This window comes from Chelon labrosus (assembly GCF_963514085.1).
Source record: "Chelon labrosus genome assembly, chromosome: 9".
Lineage (NCBI taxonomy): Eukaryota > Metazoa > Chordata > Actinopteri > Mugiliformes > Mugilidae > Chelon > Chelon labrosus.
Genome location: NC_140359.1, coordinates 23,605,165 through 23,628,302, shown reverse-complemented (window position 1 = coordinate 23,628,302; position 23,138 = coordinate 23,605,165). Strand labels below are relative to the sequence as shown.

The following is a 23,138-nucleotide window of genomic DNA, read 5'->3' as shown; positions in this document are numbered from 1 at the left end:
CATCAGTATTACATTAACTACCTAAAATGACTGAACCCATCCTTGAAAATTTTTTATTTGACGTGTATTATAGTGTTTTAGTTTGACCCATCCACCATGGAGGGCGTGGTGCGTATGACCTAGTGACCAGGGGGAGCTCCACTTGCTTTGGCTTTACTTTTGCGAAGCTATTACGTCATCCATCTTTATACTGTCAATGGTAGCAAACTATTTCCATATTGGAAGTAGCGTTAGCTAAAATCCATGCATAACTTAGAAACAGTCCTTCTTTCTGATCTTGATGTGTCTACTATCAAAGTACTTTGGACGGCTTAACAATTTCCAAAAATGTATCTCAGATCCTCCTGCTTGTATCTAGCCATGCATGTTATTTAACAGGTGTCCTCGGGTCTCAATATAATTGATGTTTGATATACAGTTTATGGCTAAATTTACCACAACTGACTGAATCCAGTTCTTCAGTGTGTGATGGTAAATGTTGTTGACCTTTGAGCAGCATCATGCTTGATACCGCATATCCTCTTGGGTGTTACAGTGTCTCTCTGTTTGTTTGTCCGCCTCAGCCTGCTGAAGCTGAACTGTAGTTGCTATGATGCATCATGGTCACTGTCTAATGGGGAGGGGGGGGTGCTGCAGGCTGAGGTTAGCCCACACTCAGACCCGATCTCCTTCGTCTCCGGCCTCTGAGAAAGTCGACGCATTTAAGACAGTGATGAAGCCTCCCCTCTGGTGGATTGGGTCACATTGGCGTGTCTGTCACTTAGCCTGGCTGACTCTTCCTCTGGATCTCCCTCTCTGTCGGCCTGTCAGGATGGCAGATGACAGCGGGGGCCACAGAGGGACCGCCAGTGTTCAGCGAAGCTCCATTTGCTGTCCTCCGTGGAGAATCCCCCCCCCACACACACACACCCACCAGCTGTATTTCAAGACCGTCACACTGCTGTCACGGCAAAGACTCCGGCAACAAGGCAAGGCCTCTCCCATAAAACATCAAAAGTGTCCGCTGCAATGAAAACACAAGCGAGGGGGGGCCTTGTCAGTCTCTACAGCCCTTCTTCTAAGTGACTGCAGCCCACCGCCGCTACACATAGCTTCCACGCTATTCATTCATTTTTCATGCTGCACGGTTGGTGATCCAAACTGTGCCATCTATCCTGCAGCTGACATGTCCAAACATCTGAGTTACTTTACAATGCTGCACACAACTGAGCTGTCCATGAAAAGTTTTATGTTATAGGTATCATGATCCTTTGTGATGAACAGATTATGACACCCAGAAATAGCCTTTAAGGCCTTTTAAACATGACACATGCTCTCATATTACTATATACACTGATTAGGCATAACATTAAGACCACTGACAGGAGAAGTAAATAACACTGACCATCTTGTGACAATTCAAAGTTCTGCTGGGAAACTTTTGGACCTGGCAGTCGTGTGGATGTTACTTAGACATGTAGCACCCACCTAGACCAGACCAGGTACCCCCACCCCATAGCAATGACACTCCTTGATGGCAGCAGCCATCCCCAGCAGGATGCAGCCTGACACAGACACACACACACATAAAGGAACAACTCAAAACATGAAGAACGACACAAGGTGTTGACCTGGCCTCTAAATTCACTAGATCCCAAACTGATCAAGTATCTGTGGGTTGGTCCCAAAGGCCCCCCACTAACAACATTCTGTTGCCAGACACCACTGGACACCCTCAGAAGGATCATGTCCATTCTCTGATGAGTCACAACTGTTTTGGAGGCACAATTGAGACCTACACAATATTAGGAAGGTGGTCATAATGTTGTTCCTGATTGTTGTGTATAGCATAATAAGATTCAGGAGCCAGGCATATAGATGTGTCTGTGGACATTAGAATAAACAGGTGTTTAAGTACACTAGAAACTTGCACAGATGTGATACTGTACCAATTTAAATGGTTCTCTATGATTTTACTTTACATTCACCATATAATATAATAATGTGTGATTATAAATATTGCTCCACAGAGCTACTGGTCCTACACAGAAAGATACACAGGGTCCCTTTAAGTGGTGAACTGCAAGTACCCAGTTGTTCGCAAAGTTAAGGCTCTTTTAGAGTACTGTGGGACATACGTAGACGCCGTAATCTAAGTACATAGTCTACGCCGGTGCAAGTTATTTATACTTGTGCATTTGTCAGTCTGTCTCGCTCTGTAAAAACACCACCCAAACGCCAGTCGGCGCTGTGTTACCTCCCAGGCGGGTTAATTTTTCTTTCCACTTCCTGCTTCACTTTCAACAATGGCGCATTTGAACAGTTCCAACAGTTTCATCAAAGACGAGTCATACAAATGTTTGCATCGCCGAACCTCCTCAGTTAACCATTCCTCGATGTGTTCCATCTTTATTGATCCAAAACAGTCAATTTGAAAATTACGTAGATGGAGAAGCAGACGGAAATACTAAAGCGGAAACACGCTACTACCAAGAGGACCAATCACAGCTCTTGTGGTACGTCAGGCTACGGCGTTAGGGTCTGCGTAGGGTCTGGGCTAAACCACCTATTAGTTTTTCTTTGCATTGGTTCTTGATAAAAGAATTTCCCTAACACCGCCCCATAATGAAATCCAAATTTTCATGACACTGTGAAGGATGCCTGCAAAAAGGAAAATATTGGTGTGTTGGTAATGGAACTAAAGAATAGAATTAAAAATGATGCTGTTACAGGATGATAATTTCTCAATTTGATTAGTCGATAGTCCTAAAGGTCCTGACAGGAAAACACTTGTAAACATCTTCCTTACAACAAATGTGTTCAATACAAAGGTCTGCAAGTCAACCCGGTTCTCACAGAGGTAGCAGTACAGGAACGCAGACAGACACCACCCCCACAGAGATGACTGCTGTATACATTATATCCAGACTGACACGTCAAGAGGCCCTAGATTAACTGTCCCCCCCCTCCCCAGACTTCCTTTTATCCCCTACGTTCCAGGGGCCAAGCTCATTTACATAAACAGATAATCCTTGATAAAAATTTCCATTAGACAAAGGTGAAATGGATCAATTTCTGCTGCCAAGATAAATCTCACATTTTACACCGACAGGGTCATTACACAAGCCACATTTCAGGAATAATGTATTTAAAAAGTCGGACGATAGCGGCCATTTTCCGCTTTCCAATTACCTTTAAGAAAAGCTTATTCTGTGGACAATAAAGCACATTACAGCACAATATGATACAGTCCATAAAGATCAGCGTGTTTGATGAGAGGTTAGCAAAAGCTCAGCATATTTCGGGGGATGTCACAACCCCGTGGTTATCGCTGACACCTCGCTGTGCTCTCCATGCAAATGTCCTATTACGCCCAGTCCAAATAGATTAAGAGGCCTGTTCTGAAATAAACAGTATTTTTCCTGTTTTTTTTTTTTTTTTTCCTCCGTCTGCGGTGAAGGTGGGAGGACAAGAAGATAGGTTGGTGGGTTGGTTTGGGAGGAGGGAGGCGGGTTGAGGTGATTGACAGGACGGCGAGGTGATGCCACCAGTCCGGGGCAGGGAGAGAACGGAAAAACTCATTAGTCGGCTTCCACCCCAATTCGCCGCTCCGCCTTTGACCTTGAGACATCCGCTCCCCTGCCCACTCAACCCCCCCTCCAAATCCACCGCCCTCCCCCCATCTCATCTCCTGTTTTAGGTGAATCACACAGTTGGTTTTGATTTTTGGTTTACGACAGGCAGCAGCTGAATAAGACTTTCTCCACATTGCAAAGTATTTCTGCCAGTTTCACGCTGAAATAAACTTTTCAGAAGTAAAATTAGTGACCACCTGTCACCACTTGACCAATAATTTCATGCATGTGATAACAACTGAACCTTGTCTGTGACTTTTTGTTTTTAATGAGAAAATCTTGTGGATGTGGGCGGCACGGTGCCATGGTGGTCAGCACCGATGCCTCTCAGCAAGAAGGTTCCGGGTTCGAATCCAGGCCAACTGGGGCCTTTCTGCGTGGAGTTTGTTTGCGTGGGTTTTCTCCACGTACTCCAGCTTCCTCCCACCGTCCAAAAACATGCTAGTTAGGTTCATTGGTGATTCTAAATTGGCCGTAGGTGTGCATGTGAGTGTCTCTCTGTGTTAGCCCTGCGATAGTCCGGCGACCCGTCCAAGGGTGTACCCCGCCTCTCGCCCGATGACAGCCGGGATAGGCTCTAGCCCCCCTCCCCCCCCACCCAGCGACCCTTCACAGGAACAAGCGGTTACAGAAGATGAATCTTGTGGATGTGAATCTCGTGAAGCTATTACTGCACGGGCAGACCATTTTCCGGGTTGCAGGAAAATTCACGATCCTCTGCTTTATCTCCACTTGTTAATGGAGTCTACTCATTTATAACAGAATGTCCTTTGTTACAAGCTGCATGGGGTTTGAAAGACAAGGAGGGAGCAATAAACGAGTTTCTTTGTGAGGAATGTGCTATCCTCTTCTCCTCTCGTTCTTCTTTTTCTGTCTCTGGGTCCTGGTCAAGGGTTCTTCTTATGAGTATTTGCCGAGACGACTTCACCTCCAGGGGCTTGCCCTAGGGGTTTCAGACTCTTGAGACTATTTGAATTATTATTGAAGTATAAATCGTATCGTGTTACATTGAATAAAATGATCTTATTCAGTTTATTCAAAGACAGAACCACAAATGTGGGACTGATCATGGATTAAGGATGTATTTGTTGTGAACGCAGCGAGGAACAGATCCAGCATGACCTCTCCTTGGTTGACATGCTGCAGATCAACCACCACTTTCTCTATTCATCTGTGTGTTCCTCTCTTCTTCTTCTTCTTCTCTCTTACAGAGACGGATCAACCACTCGGCTGTGAACAGTCTCTTTTCTGGCTGGTAACCCAAACATCTCCTCTCCGCCTCCAACCAGAGGACACATCCTTAGCTTCTGAGGTATTCATTTAGCATTTAGATGAGATGTAATTTTCCCTGCATGGCAGCATGTGCTGTGGACTCACAGGGTCAAGATGCCTGCAGAGATAAGTGCAGAAACAAAAAAAAAAAAAAACTCAGCTGCAGAGATCTTCTCCGTCCCACCAGCCACCTCCCTCCCCCCCGACGCCAGGAGACATGAAACCCATTATCTTGATGGGATCCGGCAGCATCCATCTTAATACTGGATTGCATGATGACAATGATGACCCTCAAAGCACCATGCCACCAGCACGCTTCCTGGCTTCAGGTTTGGAGGGAATCCCACGAGAAAATTCCTTTTTTTTTTTTTTTTTTTTTTTTTAATGCACTTACAAAAAGGATTGGCTCGTGTCTCAATCCAGTTTAATCCAACCGTGAATTATTTATCAAACAAGATTTGTCTGTTTTTTAATCTCTCTATCCACACATCCATTTTTCATCATGTGTGCTTCACAATCTTCCACTTCCTTAATCACAACTTCAATTAATGCCCCGATCTAATGCACTAACTTTTAATAAGTCATTCCAGTTGAAACAGCTCCCAGTTGGTGTGTTATTTATTATTGGTCTGTTGCAGGAGCCAGTTTTTTTTGGGGAGGGGATCTCATATATATATATACCTAAGCTCATTCGGGGAGTTGATGTCTCTATGGTGAAAGCAGACAGATACCATAGTGCCACCTGCAGCATTTAGAGGGAAACGGGGGCTCCATTATCCTCTGGAAATTTCTCATCTCTGATTCATTGCTCTGCAGCTGGGAGTCTTTTGTTATAGCAAAATAGCAGCAAGTAAAAAAAACAAAAAACAAAAAAAAAACAACTGGGTTTAGTCAGTTATTTACTGTGTGTGAGTCAGTGAGCTGCTCATCCAGATATGTGGACATCGTTTGTGTGGTTTTGTGTAAATTTGGCTTGGTTTTAAGTGTGGCGATTAAATAAAATGGGCGAAATCTGACGCAAATTTGAAAAAAGAAAAAGAATGAAAAATATAAAAACATAAAAAAATGAGGTGTTGTAAATTAAAACCAACAGAACATTTGCAAAACACAGTTAAATTACTGACTTGTTGTGCACCACTTTGACTGATGCATGTTTTCATTCTGTCTCTCTATTTTATTTTAGCTAGAATAGAAGCAGATAAAAAACAAAATCATTACTCAAGATTTTAATCATATGAGATTATAAATGCCTTCTTGTGACAGTTCTGAATTTCTAAACATTTAAGATGACTCAGCCCGCTGTACTGTACTCTATATAAGAGCAAAAGGAGCAGGATTATGCTATGATATCTAATGATCTTGTGTGGATGCACACTGTGCAGAGAGTGTCTGCCCCTCACCACCAGTACAGTTTTATCAGTTCAGTGTTTCATCCGAGCAGCCTGCGTGTCCTCCGGTTGCTCTGCTGATGTCCACAGCAGGTACAGAGTGACCTCCACAGGACGCAGACAGAACTGCAGCCTCGTGTCACTAAATGTCTTTTTTTATTATTATTAATTATTATTATTAATTATTTTTATCGCAACAGCAAAATCCCAAGAATCTATTTTATATGTAATGATGTAATTTATGCAAAAATAGACACCCGCATATGATTAATCTAACCCAAATGAATTCTCTCTTCATCAGACCAGTGATGGAGAAGAAACATTACAAGTGTCTGTTCTTTTAGGCGTCATTGAATAGTTTCACTGCAAACCTCCTGGACGAACATGATGTTCATTTAAATGTTAAATGAAATTGTCTACCATTACTATGAGCTAAATATATAATGATTATGTTGTATATTCATACCGATGGCACCATTGCCAATTCCATTTGCTGCTGCTGACGATAACAGGTGAAAGCTCTAAAAATGATTGGGCCTCTATAGAAACCACTCGCCCAAGTGGCTTCCTCATGTTTCTGTATTGGTGTGTTGTTGAAGTACACAGGGATGTGGCTTTTGTTAAAGATTCTCAGGTTTTTAGATAAACCGACCACATAAAGGATGATTTTTTTTGCTTTTCATGAAAACCCAGGTTGGATATCCACATGTTCCAAGTAGCAGGTGGCGATCTGTGCGCGTGGGTTTCCCTATATACGTCAACGTTGAGTCTTTTGTCCTCCTCAGCGGTGTCTAAAAAGGCCAGTGACATCCTCACACTACATTAATGTTTCTGTTTCTTCCCGTGTTTTGGGTTTAACCTTTAACAGACCCTGCTCGTGTGGGTTTCAGATGCACCTACAGATGATCCAAATAAAAGCCTAGACTCCCCAGCAGATATTTAGAACAGAAGATGAGTGGTGTAACATCTTCAAGAGAACTCAAACAAGTCCATGTGCCTTTGTTTATGGCTACACCAAGCAGCTGGATGACCAGGAACCTTCACGGATACAGTAAAACATTACGTTTTTAAGTATAATGTCATGACTGTTTTGTGTGATTAAATCTGTCTTATAACTGCTCCGAGACCTCTCTAGAAACTAAGCTCTTGATCTCATTTTATGTTTTTATATGTATATATATATATATATATATATATATATATATTTCAGAAATCAAACTTTCCACCTCTTTTGACGGATTAAACAAACAGCAAATGTACAATCTGATGAGAACATGTAACGATCACAAGAAAAGCTCTTCTGGTTCAAAAAATAAAAATAAAATACGCAATTACATTATTTTTTTTAAAAAATTTAAATCTTCTTTGGAACAAAACCAATCTGTGCAACCATGTAGTGCTGCAGAAAGAGGATAACTGACGGCGCATATGTACGTCCAGCTCGCAGTCCGTTTTCTAATAAAGGGCTTATTTTGGCATTGTTCTGAAAGTGAAAACCCTGCATACATGTCAGAAAGCTCCAAGACTTTGGCCTTAGTGACGAGGATGAGCTTACCATTTCTGATCCATTAAGGATTACCGGCAAGTTTTTTTTATTTGTCCAGCAGCGAAAAGTGCATTAATCTCATTCCCAGCAGCAGCTAAATGTCCTCAAACAACCACTCTGCCCTCCTCCTCCCTAATCCTTCCTCTCTTGTAAAAATAAAAAAATAAAAAAAATTGTTTTTTCTTTTGAATCCCGCCAGGAATTAGAAGTCGGAGACCAGATGTATCTTCTAAGACTAAAAAAAAAAAAAAGTAAAAGGATGCTCAGAGATTAAGACTAATGCCTTGCAATATTGTTATGTGGATGAAACTGTATAAGGACACGAAGCAACAGTGCCATTCCATTCTCAGAAAAGAGCCCGGTAGCCCAGATGCTGTGAGAAACAGATTCTGACGTTCGTGCAGAGAGAATTCATTGATGCAACATTTCATTTTCTTTTATTTATTTTTTTTGTTTAAAGTGAAGAACAGCTCTGCATATGGCGCTAGAAGCAAATGAACTGTCTGTTTTTGAGAGATACTTTTAAACTCATGGCCGTTTATATTTCATCTTTTTTTCCGCCCAACATTCAGTGTTAGCGATTTGTCCTCAGACATAAAATATTCAGGAAACAAAACTGATATTTTCATCTTAATCATCTCATGTAAACAAAACAAACTCTTATTAAATATATATTATATTACAGATTAGCTTGATTACAAGCTCAGTTTTCCAAGTACATTTTAGTTAGCATGTTTACAGTCTGCATATTTTTTCTGCCTTTGTGAAAAAATTTTCTCAAAACGTAAATCTGAAATAGGATAAATGTGATAAATAAGCTTTGGTGTTTTATGCTGCAGAATAACGGTCAGAGGTGAAGGCAGTGAGTCACATTTTCATCCCACACAGCAACAGCACGCAGCTGCAAAACTATTATGTTTGATGGAAACATCTCAATCATCACTTGATTCTTCCGTTTTTCTTTTTTCCCCCCTCCTCATAAATATTGTGGTAGAAACTGAGATATCTGTGGAAGCCTACATTTTTACATTTGTCCAGATATCCGTGAAGTTTCATAAGTCAGCCTTTAACCAAAGGGAGATCTGTAGTTTGTCTTTTTTTCTACCCTCACTGTGAACGATTCAGTTCAAAGCAACCAAACACTTCCTGTCCCTTTATTGAAGGACTGGTGAATTCCGATTAGATTAGATTAGATGCTTTATTTATCCTGTAGGAAATTCAGAAATTTGGCATCGTTACACAGAGACAGGCGGAATTACACTCAGTAAAAAGGGGTCAAAAAATAAAATAAAAGTGAGGTACAATGCATAAAAAGTATGTAAAATATACAAAAGTGTATATAAAAAAATAATATACAGAGGTATATATACAAATATCCATATTATTGCATTATACACGCCTATACACACATGTATAAGGACTATATACTCAATATATACCAGATGTTTTCCACAAACCTGTATTTCTCAAACTGAAAAATACAATTAAATGTTGCATCAATGAATTTTCCTGCACTAATGTCAGAATCTATCCTCACAGCATCCAGCAGGCTACCGGCCTGTTTCTGAGAATGTTTTTTTTTTGTTTTCTAACAAAAACCTAGTTAGTGGTTCATTAAGGAGATGTTGTATTGTGCAACATTGTGTTCAAGAACGACCATCAACCACATTTAGGTCGTTTTATCTTTATTTAGACTTCTGAATTGTGTGCAGACCTTTGAAGCGGTGCAAAAAGTGAGTTGTGGTTTTTCGGTATCATTTACTCAGCAGGTTGCTTTCGTTCCCAACAGAGTCTTTCTCAGGTCGGATCTTTTCAGGAACACGTGAACGGAGTATTTTCACATTCCTTCCCTCCCTCGGACTCCGCGGCACTCTGACTTCAACCCCCGCTCTGTGGGAAGAGCGGAGAGCTGTCCCCGGTGCTTTGCATCAAGGCCTGAAGCTCGGTCAGACTGAGAGATCCAGACGTCCTCAATGTGAACTGAAGAGAGCGGGAGAAGAAGAGAAACACTGTGTGACACGGGGGGTGGCTGGGTGGGTGGGTGGATGGGAGGGAGGGGGGGCGAGGACGAGGAAGGCGAGGCTGCATCAGACAACTGCCGAGCTGCATCCAAGTGTCAGTGTCCCAAAATAGTGGCGAGCAAGGACCAGACTGAACACACCAAACAAACAACAGCTCTCAGATCAAGTAAACATCGGCTAACACACGAGACACAACAAACTGTGAAGCCTCCCTCTGTCTTCCGGTCTCATTAATCAGAGCTGTGGAGAAAGCAATCGGAGGGGACACCCATCCTATTAAAAAGGGAGGCTGCGGCTTCCTCTCTCTCCCCCACTCGGATCGAGGTCCTCACAAACACTTTGCCTTCGAAAAAACGTTGACAAGCTCCCTCTGTGCAGTGCTGTGTGGCCACAGAGGACAGAGTCTCGTCTCCAGCAGATGTCTTGTGGCGGCGACTATAAATAAAGCCAATGAGACCAGCCGGCCGCTGACGAGCTCAAGCCGCCGCGAGGCCGTGTTAGCTTCGCATAGGGCCTGTCTACTCTTGGCATGGCAGGCGGACTAACATTTGGTGGGCCAGCGTTGAAGCCTGTGATGCCTGTAAGCTTTGTGTTCAGGGTTTGAGAGGAGAATAAAGATCGTAGCACCGACATTTGAAGTTTTATCAAAGCTGTTCTCAATCCAGGGGCAGCTGGTAGAGACGATGGTAGAAGGAAGGTGAGGTGCGCAAAAGAAACTTCCTAGAGAGGAACCTGAGGAAGCAAAAGATGTGGATGTAGAGGAAATCATCTCATTGTTCTCTCCTCTCCTCTGTGCGTTTATTAGTCTATAAGGTTTAAAGTATTTACCATGAGGTAATGTGCCATTAAATGCTGGGCAAGAGTCACTGAGGAGCACACCAGCCTTGCCTTGTGTTTCATTGATGACCCTGAGAATCCCAAAGGACAATGGTAGCCCGGGGGCCTGTCTGTCTCTATTTAAACCAGTCTAACAGCGCCTTGTTTGGAAAGGAGAGACTTTCACATGCCAGGGCAGAGTAGCCAGTCACTACTAAGATGCTACGCTGGACTATTTTATTGAAGGAAACATCCACAGTCCGTGTTTTAAGAAAGAAAGCTTCCCAAGTTGGTCGTATCATGGAACCCGTGCAGTATCTCTGGGACAGTCGTTATAAATGTGATTTGGACTCATACAAAAATCACATCCTGCTTCTATAAGAAACTTTAAGAGGCTAAGTAGGAGGACTTTTTATGACTTGCTGCACAGTTACAGTGAGGCACATTATGTTAAGTCTGATGGAAAAATGGCGGACGGACGGATGTTGAAAAAAGGGACCAGTGACCGATTGTCTCGGTCGAGGAGCGACGAGTCAGAATGAAGGAGGAGAGGCGGGAGAGCAGGAGGACGTGCGTCTGAAAACGTTAGGAGTTGCACGTCCTCTGTCAGGACAGTACTGCTACACGACACTACTACGACGCTTGCAGAAACGGCAAACCCTTCAAATTCTCCTATCAATTATTTATGGCCTTTCTGAACTAAATGATAGGCTAAAACTGCTAAATGCATTTTGGTTCAGTTGAAATCTTATTTGATATGGTTTAAATTTCAAATAATCTGTGAAAACGACGTAGGCTGCAGTTCCGTTCACGGCCACTAGATGCTGCCTCCAGGAGAACCTAGATTTAGTTGAATTCAATGGATAACCCTTAAACTTTTTTATCTTTTTATATAATAAATAAATAATTGTATTTATTTTTATTGGTAAATTAACTTATTCCATTAATGGACACTGTGTTTGGCGGCTATTAACTTAAGACTGCTGCAGACAGCAAGCTCCCCATCCTCATTACAAGCTCGGCTAACTTCTTCCTGGCTGTTGCTCCATACACAATGATGTAAGAGTAGGTTTTGTGGTACAACAACAACAACAAAAAAGGAATATTTCTAACTACTGTACTTGCCATAGTTGTGTCCACGCAGTTTATGCTGTGCAGTGATTTTTTAAGTAACAATACAAGTGTCCCCTACAGATATCTGCTAAATTGTGGTTTGTCTATAAATAATAATGATTGTCTGACTTTGACTTGACCATATTTTCTTTATATTATATCTCTAATGAAATAAAGGCAAAAGTAATTGTCATAAATGATGCAAAACTACAGAAATCACAGTGGTGCATGTACAATCATCAACCAGAGCCAGTAACATCATCCTTATTTAATTTAAAATAGTCAGATGTTACTGGCTCTGGTTACCCGACAAAGACGGTAATAATTCCTGAACAAAAAGGACAATTTAAAGCATAAACATATTAAAAATTCCCCTAAATATGTTCTGTATTTTAACCACTTTTCTGTTTTGTGTCTTATAGTTTTTGTACAGTGTCCTTGTGAGTCTTGAAAGGCGCTTATAAATAAAATGTATTATTATTATTACAAAATGGTTTGCAGCAAGTCACTGCCAACTGTAAGACCTTGAAATCAATTAATAACCGAGGCAGCGACAGCAGCAGCAGGAGATTATTATTGTTTGCCCTTGCATGCACAAGCTACTGTCTTAACTTGGCATGGCAGCTGACACTTTGCTGGAGTCGATGTGCTGAGAGGTGTATTAGAAGTGATAATGAAGAACACACTTCCACTTGAGAACGAGGCAATTAAAGTGGGGGTGTAAACAGGAGAGGGAGAACGGAGTGTGACTCCACTCCTGAGGGAATCCACCAACATCTCTCACACCTGAGAGGTCTGTGGAGAGCACTCGGTCTGATGAGGATTCTTGATGACAGTTAGCGACAGGAGGATGTAACACAGTCGCGTAGTGCGGCGGGATGACAGCGAGGAGAATGAGAGCTGCACTGAATGGCTTACATTTAGCCCGAGTGTTCCAGCATATAGTTTTATTTATCGGCCCTTGCAAGTAAGACACTATTTAGCCGTCTCAAAGTGTAACATGAACTTTAAATATTGAATGTAAATATGATATACTCCTTATGGAGTATGGGCTTTAAGATGCTCACTACCTAATCACATTGTCTCTGGTTTCAGCTACAAATCTTTGTATCATCTCACTTTTATTACCAGGCATTTTTCTACTGTGTGAAGCAAAGCAAACTTAGAAGGGCACATACCTATTAAAAACAAATAAGACCAGCAAACTTAGTAAGTACAAGTAGCACATTACTATTGCAATTTATAGTATGCTGGATGTAATCCTGTATTGAATAACTGTTCTGCCACTTCACAATCTACAGACTATTTGCCCTATGGCTTAATACTATGGCTGATTACTTTATTTGCACTATACGTAATACTACAGGGTACTTTATTGGCATTACTACTTAATACTACAGATCACTCTTGCACTGCTGAATTTGTTTATTTGGTTTTCGGTAATACTCTGTATGTTATGCTGCACTCTGCAAAAAAATAATAGTATTTGCAATCACCATGCCCACTTTTATACATAGCTAGTGTACTGCTGTATATTTGAAAACTGTTCTGAGCCAATGCAACGAAATTTCACTCTTTGTGAGCTTGTTGTATACTTGAGTGTCAATAAAGTTTTGTTTTAGATCAGTACGATCAGTACACATTGTTATTTTCTTGACATATTAGTTTTTTATAAAACTATAAAACTAAATATATTCGTTTATCCTGCAATTTTACAACACAATTATTAGGCGTACCAATTTATTTTTCCTTTTTGTTTTATTTATTTATTTATTTATTTTTACTCAGGCACTCCTCCGGGCACGTCGGATGGGTCCGTTATCGATGACGTTTCCGCTGACTCGGAAGATGTTGTCGGTGAAACTTGATAAAAATTGCGTTGTTTTCTAAAGTTGCTGTTACCACATGTTTACAGATGCGTAGCGCGTATTATAAAAACGCAAATGCGACCAAATGCACATACTCCAAATTAAACGGTGAGTCTGTCGGTGATTTATTGCCGCTAAACGAAGCTACATGTTAGTTAGCATGTAAGTAGCTCGTTAGACTAGCTTTGGAAATGAGCTCATTTAAAGACAGTCTTGGTTAACGGCCGTTATATTAACATAATAACACTAATATTCAAACATATTTGTAGTTCAATAGATGTCATAGGCATTGTTGGGATGATAAAAGTTTCAAAACAAGCTTGTTATGTTAGCAAAATCAAAATAATTTATTTACACAGTGTAATATTGACTGTAAGTTTAACATTAGCCAAACTAGCAATATAGACTGTATTGAATTATCGTAGTAAAAGTCAATACAGTTGGCTAGCCCTAAAAAAATATATAAATTACCATATTATTGACCACAGTTTGGTGGTAGTTAGCTCCACACAAGTCAAAGAGCAGAATTGATAAGCTGGAAAACACACGTAGCCTTATACTGTGTGGGAAAACAAGACAGTGGCTCCTCTTGTCCCATATATATTTCTGGTCTTTAATTGTTTAATTCAGCATAGTTGACCAGTTGTATTCTAGCTAAAACTGATGTAGTAGAGCAGACAAAGTTACAACCCACACACAAACATAATCTGCTTTTAATTTGTCAACCCAGGCTGCAATGTTTGCCGTATAAGATTCAGCCCTAATTGGATCTAACTTCTTCGTTCTCCGATTCAGGTCACACTAAAGCAGACTTCGCTGGCTCAGCCATGCCTCAGAAACCCCAGAAGAACGCTCAGACGGCGCACTACATCGAGCTGGGAGGTTACCAGTACTGGCCTGTACTGGTGCCCAGGGGTATCCGACTGTACACCTACGAACAGATTCCACTGTTTCTGAGGGAGAACCCCTACATCACGGATGGATACAGAGCCTACCTCCCCTCCAGGCTGTGCATCAAAAGGTGAGAAGCAGAGAACAGACCAGGAGGATTTAATTACACACGGATCCAGGCAGACTGGGGCCTGTCTGCGTGGAGTTTGCATGTTCTCCCTGTGTCTGTGTGGGTTTTTACTGCGACTTCCTCCCACTGTCCAAAGACATGCTCGTTAGGTTCATTGGTGATTCTAAATTGGTCATAGGTGTGCATGTGAGTGTGAATGGTTGTCTGCCTCTCTGTGTGTTAGCCCTGTGATAGACTGGAGACCTGCCCAGGGAGTACCCTGCCTCTCGCCCAATGACAGCCCCCAGTGGTCCTTCACAGAACAAGCGGTTACAGATGTTTTTCATTTGGTTAATATACCACTAAATACCCAATAATCTTCCAGCCGTTATTATTATTATTATTCAGTAATGTTCTCATAATAACTACTTTGTGATCCAAACGTTTTGCGGCTGAAAGTTAATCTGGAATTGCTCTTGAGGCAATTGATCATTAAGCTCTCGCCAAGATCTGCCGGGCCAATCCAATCGTTGGGCAGGTTTTATGAGAAGATGGACAGAAAAGAAATAATGACATAGTCAAACACGTCGTTTGAGTGCTGAGGAGTTGAATTTGTTTACAGCAAAATGGTTGGTGATTGGTTGTAGGAATATCTAGTTGTGTCCAGAGGGGCTTGTTTCTCTGAACTGATTCACGTCAGACACAATTGTTCATTATTCCTTGGAAATGCACTGGAAGGTTTGTTGCCATCCTAGCCACTATCCTCCGCTCCAGATAGTCTTCATTGAGTTCTTGTCCTAAAATGAACAGATGAGGACACAACAATCTTTCCCAGGCATGAGACCACCAATCAAGGCTGCTGTCATGTTGCTTTGGGATTGGAAAGCCCCAGAATCTCCTCAGTTGAGCTGCTTCTCTGAGTTTGAATTATATAGTTATATTTATATAAAGAGTGCATCTCTATTGGGCTTTTGTGGACATAGTCTAATTTTTTCAGCATGCTTGGCTGCAGGAAACACCATCATATGGGATGAATGAAAACATTGTGGTCTGTCGAGTTAATCCCCTCAAAGCAAGTTATTTTTCGGCAGTTCACCAGTTATGTCAGCATGTTGTTGCAGCTTGAGAATTGTGCATTATTTTTGATTCTGTGAAGCAAAAAACAATAAACATTTCTCTGAGTGATCATTTTAAAGTTTGTAAATCATCTGCGCAGCCTCTTCATTCTGTCTAACGAGACGGTGAATATCTGGAGTCACCTGCTGGGCTTCGTGCTCTTCTTCTGTCTTGGGGTGTACAACATGGCGTCAGTGCTGCCGGCCGTCGGCGCCTCCAGAGAGGATTTTGTCATCTACTCCATCGGACTCTTCTGCTTCCAGGTGCAGTGCTGAGTTTGTGTGTTCATCTTCTGACATGAGAGTAGTTAGAAATGTCGGTATTAGTAAATAATTATGTTAACTATTAGAAAATCCGACAGAATTTTGGACTACTGTAAAAAAACAAGGAGAAATAAGCATGATAATGGTGTGTCTCCTCCATCATATTCCAGGATAATGTCAATAGATTCAAGTCAAACTCAGAGTTTGACCAGGTAATATTAATCATGTGCAAATTCAAACATTGAAAGACGTGTTGTTGGTCCACTTTTGTGCTCGTATGATTCCAATAAATAAAGTCGATTGAATTTGCAATGACATGATAGTGGGTGAGCCAGTGACATCTGGTCATTTCCCCAGTTTTTGCCAGTTTCCTTTGTTGCTGTGGTCCCTGACTTTCTGTTTTTGCCGTCAGCTGTGTATGCTGTGCTCGGTGGGTTACCACCTGTTTTGCTGCCATCGTTCAGAGAAGACCAGCCGCCGCTGGATGGCGCTGGATTATGCCGGCATTTCCATCGGCATCCTCGGCTGCTACGTCCCTGGAGTCTTCTACACCTTCTACTGCAACAACGTAAGTTCGCCGGCTTGAAAGTCGACTTCTCTGATTCATCAGTGTATTCTTGCTTATTTGTTTTTCTTGTGTTGTAATTATATCTGGTAACAAAATAAATAGTTTCACTTCCAACATTAATGTCACATTTGTTTGAGGAAGAGCTGCAGTTTATCGCTGCTTCTTGCTGCCAACACATTTCCAAAAAACGGATTAAATTTACTCAGGGGTTCAACAGAAGTATTAGGCTTTTACATTGATAAGCAAGGTCAAAGTTAGAACACCCTTTACGGATTGTTCGCAAGCTTTGTCATATGAACCCTTATCTCTGACCGCTGTACACCACACCTCTCCCTCTGGAGATGCATCCCAAGCATAAATCCTTAAAAGTGCTGCCCTCCAGACAGTCCTTTGTGATTCTGCAATGCTCCGGTTCAGTTTCATTGTAAACAGATTATTGTTTGTCCTTGTGGAATCTAGTTCAGTGAAGCAGAAGACATTCTGTGGCGAGCAAACTTGTTTTAGTTTCAGCGTATTAAACCCCGTTTTCACTACCATATTGTTTTATGTGCTTCTCTTCTGAGCTGCTTCCCAAACTCTTCCAAATTCTCAAAGACGAAAGAAGAAAACACTTAAACTTACAACAATAACGAATACAACCTAATGTATAGCTCTCCGTTCTGTGAAACCTCGTCTTCTCTCTCCTCCACCCTCCTACCTGTGACCGGTAATCAATCTTAGAGCCATCTTGGAATCAGTTCCAATCATGCAACTGGATAAAGCATACATGCAGGATATGGACACTGGCAAGTTATGCAAGAAGATGTATGAGATGAAATTATCAAGTCCTCCCCTGGTCGTGAGCTGTGATTGGTTTATTGTCAGCAAATCGGTTGCACCAAATCAATTAACAGAATCAGTTTGAGGTCTGAAATCACGCTGCTGCTTGCTCTGCGTTTGTAGAGACACATTTTACGGCCTCTCGCAGTAATCAGATTACATGTCATACGATTAAAACACACATAAAAGTGTGCGTTTACCTTGCGATCCTGTTTCTATCTAGCCTGGTTGTTACCATCCTACGTTTCCGCCCGAAATTAGATTTCGGTCTGGCACGTTAGTCTGGCCCAGTGTAATAGGAATCTGTCTCCGTAATGGGCGGATGCTTATTTTGAGGTTTAAAATCATTGGAGTTCCCTTAACCAATCAGCAACATTTGGTAATGACGTATATTGTGCGCCGGAGTTCAGGCTCTTACGCTTACCACTTCCGCTTCCAGTTAAATAAATCAAACTTTTCCCAAAGCCAGCTGGAAGGAGAGCTACGACGTCCTTGCCATTTATAAAATTGACAAGACAAGCCTCTTGTTCTGGTTTTAATTCCATGATGCTCTCGAGAGTTGAGACAACTTCGCGGATGGCTTCTAGCGTCTCTTCCTCCGTCGCCATTGTTGCTATGCTGTTGAACTACAAGCTACGCTGGAAGCAACTCGGCATGCGAGTTCGGCGTCATCACTCAACTGTTCGCTGATTGGCGCGATTACACGCAAACCGCAGAAGTGATATTTGGCCAGACTCCGTGCCAGACCGAAATCAAATTTCGGGCGGAAACGTAGGATGGTAACGACCAGGCTAGTTTCTATCACCAAGAATGAATTTTAAATTAGATACTGGCATATTTGTTAAGAAGCATTCAACAGGGTTTCTGCAGGTTTGAGCAAGTGAAATTTAAGACTTTTTAAGACCTTTTTCAGACCATTATGGTTAAATTTAAGACCTACTCGAAGTACGAAAAAATAAGGAAACAACTTTCCTTTTTCATTCATCATTCACAAATCTTAAAACAGCATAAACTATCTGAAAGCTTATACCCTCTAGATGTGATTTAACATGCATTGAGACATGTCCCAACTTCCTCCATCCTATGTGCCATGCATAGTTTTGTTTTGTATTTCATAACAGCCGTGATTTCAGGCCGTCAAGAGTTTTCTGATAGTTATGCTAATAGTTATTTTTCATAATGAACTACACGGAACTAACTGTGAATGCCACCAACGCAGTGAACAAAATGCGAATGAAGCGGTAAATGGACGTAAGGATTTCAGACTTGACTAAATGTAATTTAAGACCTACAATGTAAAATATGCTCGTATTTAAGACTTTTTAAGGCCTTAAATTGGCATTATCAAATTTAAGACTTTTTAAGACGCTGCAGAAACCCTGATTCAAAGCTAATCCCAATCCAGGGTCATTTTACTGCATGTAATAATGCAAATGTGCAATGCGCGTGAATGTTTCTGCATAGATCATCACTTTAACATCTTACCACAGTCCTCCCTGGAGACTTATTAGCTCAACATCCTCAGCCTGAGAAGCAGTAATTGAATAAAGCTGCAGTGGAGGGTCTGCAGTCTGGATCCGCTGATTGACTCATTGTTCCCGGTGAATAAGCAGAATGACACCTTCGCCGCATTCGCCACTTGGAAAACAGCCTCTGATGACACAAGCCAATTTCAGTTCCTCATTCCAGCCGCCCACGACTATGTCGACTATGTTTTTTTTTTTTTTTTTCCTCATCCCATCGTGGGTGCTTCTTTCTCTCTCTCTCTCTCTTTTTTTATTATTTTTTTCTCCTGAAGTGTTTGGCTGTGCTCCTTGCTGTTCGCTTTCCCCCGCATATTGGAAGCGCTGGGTTATTTTGCCCCCAGTACACAGCTGAAATCTGCTCCAGCCCAAACCAGATGGCTGCGTTCACGGAGCGGTCCGTCACTCCTGTTCCCCACCATATGACGTTTGCAAGTCCGGGAGCCGTCTCAGCGAAGGGCCCCCTCCTCCCCGTCCTTGCCAAGACTGGGGCTCCGCTTCTGGGTGGCTCCTCTCTTGAGGCAAGCCAAGTCCCTAAAGAAGATATTTCTTTTTTTTTTTTTATATATATTTAGCCAGTCAAACTCTTGTCTCGTCAGAGGGTTTTAGAAATTGTAGATTTGGAGGAGAGAACGAGGAGTCTGTTTCGGAGGAGAGCTTAAAAAATTTGGCTGAAGCAGAGTGAGGCCTTGTTCCTTGGTGCAAATTTATTCACTGTGAAATACAGCAGGATTCGTCACATGAGGACGTGTGACTGGACGGAGGCCTGCGTCCACACAAACGGACAGAAGGGACCGAGACAAGGCTGTTCAGACTTTACACAGTTTAAATACCAAGTGCGGGTTCGCTTTATATTCACGATAACAAGTGAAACAGTGGGAGACTTATTAGTTCATCATCTGCTTTTTCAAGGATTAAAACGAACGGAATAAATTAAACACAGCCTGCTGCACAGTGAATTTATTTAAAACCTGTAAAGTAAAAAGAAATAAAGAGCAACGATTTACTACTAAGCTTCCTCTCCCTCTCTCTGTCTCTGTCTCTCCACAGTACTGGCGGCAGGTGTACCTGGTGACAGTCCTGGCCATGATCCTGGCCGTCTTCTTCGCTCAGATCCACCCTCAGTACCTCAGCAAGCAGTGGAAGCAGCTGCGCTCGCTCATCTTCTGCTCGGTGGCCGGTTACGGCCTCATCCCCACTGTCCACTGGATCTTCCTCACGGGAGGCTTCTCCTCCGAACTCGTCCAGGTGAGCATGCCCGGCGTCACGATAACCACGATAGTCATGACTCGGATGGGAGATGTTGTTGCACACGGCCATCAGTTGACGTTTTGCTTGTACGTTGTTATCTGCGGATCAGTTTTATCTTCCATTAGTTAAATTAATATTTCTCTCTTCAGGCTTTTGTTCCTCGAGTCCTGGGGATGTACTTCATTGCAGCGTTAGCTCTTATTTTCTATGTTTCAAAAGTCCCTGAACGCTATTTTCCAGGTGAGACCACTTCTTTGATTTACCATCACTCTGCTTTTTTTTTACTGATACTTTAAGGTTGTTAATGATTAGAATAATACAAAGCACCATATGTCATTGGAAAAGAGCAATGGTGTGCCACCCCGGAGAACAACATACAGTGCTATTTAAAAATATTTTAAATGTTTCAGGTTAATTTGTTTAATTTGGGTTCTCTTTGTCTACTGTCAAGTATAGCACCCGTCCCATGTAGCTAGTAATAAATTTAGTTCAAATATATTTTAGGTGTTGTAGTACTCTGTAGGGCTCTTTTAATATTGTGGTTCGCCATATCAATAAACTCTTTTATTTTAGTTCAGTGCATTCACCTAGTAGAAATCCTGCTAGGAATTAATTAAAAGTTCACATACTCTGTACTTTAAATCCAAAATTTATATGAAAAAGACAGAATAAATTAGACAAAATGTACAAAATGACCGTTTTTTTTAATACTTAAATCCACATTGGTTCACTCACACTTGCTCTGCACGAAAGCAAACAATATCCTTTAACATGAAACTTTGCAGGTCCATGCTTTGTAGTCAATAAATAATATAGTAAATAAATAAATAAATAAAATAATGCACGTGTAACAGTTTTTGTACTCACGCGCTCCCTGTGCATTCAGTTCAGCGTGGAAATCCAACGGCTGTTAGCTTCAGGAAACCTTGATGCTAGCTTGCAGGAATAACCGGGGTCCTCTGGGCGCCCACAAGAGTCTGTTGGTTATACATAAATGTATCTTAGTTACATATAATTTCGAAAAGTCTCTACTTAAAAGCAAGAACCTACTTCCGCGTTCATTAAGCTTTAGCTTGGCTTTACAGCATTAGCAACATTTAGCTTTGGTTGGGCTACGAGTTTGCGACGGATGCTAATCGCCCGTTAGCGAAACAGATTACAACACCGTGTCGTAATGAAACATATTTTTATAGCATTTTGACAAAGCGTTTACCTTTGGCAAGTCGCAATAATATGTCCTTGTAATTGGTATAATCCTCCGACATTACAGGTAGTATCCTCACCACCATGCGTCGCGCTGACTGCGTCTCAGAGTTGTCAAGTTCGCTGACGAACCGAATCCATCGACCGGGGTCTTTAAAACAAACGATAGGAACTGTGGTGCGCTTAACAGTGGACGCGAGTTCGAGTCCCAGTCAGCCCAAACGTGTTTAACGAATTTCTCACGCAATAAATAAAAATAAATCTGTCTATGTAGAAAAAAAATAAAAAATATATATATATATATTAGATATAGATAGACTCACATATCCCAGCAAGACTACATGTATTGGTGGGATGTCTTAAGTTTGGATGATTCTAATCCAAATCTTGGTATCACGGTGCTTATTTCAAGGATAACATAAGTTACCCCCGTGCTGGCCTCTTAAATAAATAAGCTCTTTGAAAGGAACGGGACTACGACATCTGGCTACCTTCAAAGAGCCATGAATCCCATCTCTCGAATGTCTCCTCTCATTGAAATCCCACCCTTATATCATGTGATTGGACTGTGACAACCAATACAAACAACCAACTACATGTCAACACTGACAACTTAATGTGACATAAGATTAGCCAGTACACTGTGCAAATAAACCATTTGAACTAATTAAACCTTATGTGCAATGAGTTACATTAACAGTTTTGTTTTTTAGACTGCTTACCTGTGATATGATCTTATTTAAGCCCTGTAAATATTAGCAATTTATTAACAAGAGTCTCTCTGAGTGTATCAGGAGCTTGCAGCCAGACTAAACTGTCTAATTGCTGTTTTCCAGGTCAGCTGAACTACCTGGGCGCCAGCCACCAGGTGTGGCACGTGCTGCTGGTAATCATGTTCTACTGGTGGCATCAGTCGTCAGGCTTCATTATGGCGCACAGACACAGCCAGCCCTGTCCCGACGCCCCGCAACACGCATAGAACGCTGCCGTGCATGCTGGGAACCCAACTCTGTTCGACTGTAAGCAGCTGCTCTGTGACTTGGCTTTAAATGACTTTAAATGGCGCTGTTTTAGTTATGTTTGGACCAGTGTATTGTGCTGCCATGTTTCTACAGTAGCCCAGAACTAACAAACCACTTAGTTTTCAGTTGGTTGCAATGTTCTATTTCACCACTAGATGTCAGTAAATCCTACACACTATACTATGTTAAATAAAGATTTTGTTTTTATTATTATTTTATAAGTGCTAGCTTACTGAAGCAGCTCAAATGAGGCTGTTGCATAATTAAAGTTGTTAAAAAAAAAGCTAAAACACTCCAAATATAAATGTTGTTTGATGGCTGATTTGAACCAGTTCTCATTTTGATAACCTTGTCCCCCTCTCCAGGTTGGCCACAGTGTATTCCAGCTTGATGGACAGCAGCAGGCGGACACTGTCGAAGGCCTTCAGTCCATCCCGGTGTCCTCGCAGACAGACAGACACATACTGACCTCTTAAGTGTCTTCAGTCCCTTCGACCTGTGAGTCTGTATTAAGGCAGAAGCGTTTGGTAGCTGCAGGAGTCGGTGCAGGATGCGACGTCGCACACGTTAACTGAATATTTTTAAGATGAGACAGGACCTCTGAGTGATTGTAGGTAAGCTGTCAGAGCAGCTGGCACATATTTTACCCGATTGTCACCGACAAAAACACAATTTCTGGGTCCAACTTTAGACTCAGTAACTGGAACATTTCATCTGGAAAGGGCTGGCATCTTC

The 23,138-nt window shown here is 41.7% G+C and overlaps 1 protein-coding gene and 1 long non-coding RNA gene across 2 annotated transcripts; one reads left to right on the top strand and one right to left on the bottom strand.

Annotated features, from left to right (window-relative positions):
• The first annotated feature begins 13,612 nt into the window (after window positions 1-13,612).
• Window positions 13,613-22,907, top strand: paqr3a (progestin and adipoQ receptor family member IIIa). Its single transcript, XM_084552079.1, has 8 exons — window positions 13,613-13,746; window positions 14,434-14,659; window positions 15,855-16,017; window positions 16,430-16,585; window positions 19,978-20,175; window positions 20,328-20,418; window positions 22,218-22,400; window positions 22,769-22,907. The coding sequence occupies exons 1-7, from the start codon at window positions 13,686-13,688 to the stop codon at window positions 22,358-22,360; spliced, it is 1,038 nt and encodes a 345-aa protein (XP_084408205.1). The 5' UTR covers window positions 13,613-13,685; the 3' UTR covers window positions 22,361-22,400; window positions 22,769-22,907.
• On the bottom strand, window positions 20,154-21,486 carry LOC311493430. Its single transcript, XR_014699238.1, has 3 exons — window positions 21,392-21,486; window positions 21,046-21,155; window positions 20,154-20,276 (listed from the first exon to the last, which is right to left on the bottom strand). It is a non-coding gene; the product is annotated as an uncharacterized lncRNA (long non-coding RNA).
• Window positions 22,908-23,138: the final 231 nt, after the last annotated feature.

What these genes read in the sequence shown, in the direction of transcription:
- paqr3a (XM_084552079.1), top strand. Translation starts at nt 13,686, where the DNA reads ATGCGTAGCGCGTATTATAAAAACGCAAATGCGACCAAATGCACATAC. An exon ending in CACATACTCCAAATTAAACG is followed by an intron (nt 13,747 to 14,433) that starts GTGAGTCTGTCG and finishes TCTCCGATTCAG; the next exon opens with GTCACACTAAAGCAGACTTC. An exon ending in TCTCCTCCGAACTCGTCCAG is followed by an intron (nt 20,176 to 20,327) that starts GTGAGCATGCCC and finishes TTCTCTCTTCAG; the next exon opens with GCTTTTGTTCCTCGAGTCCT.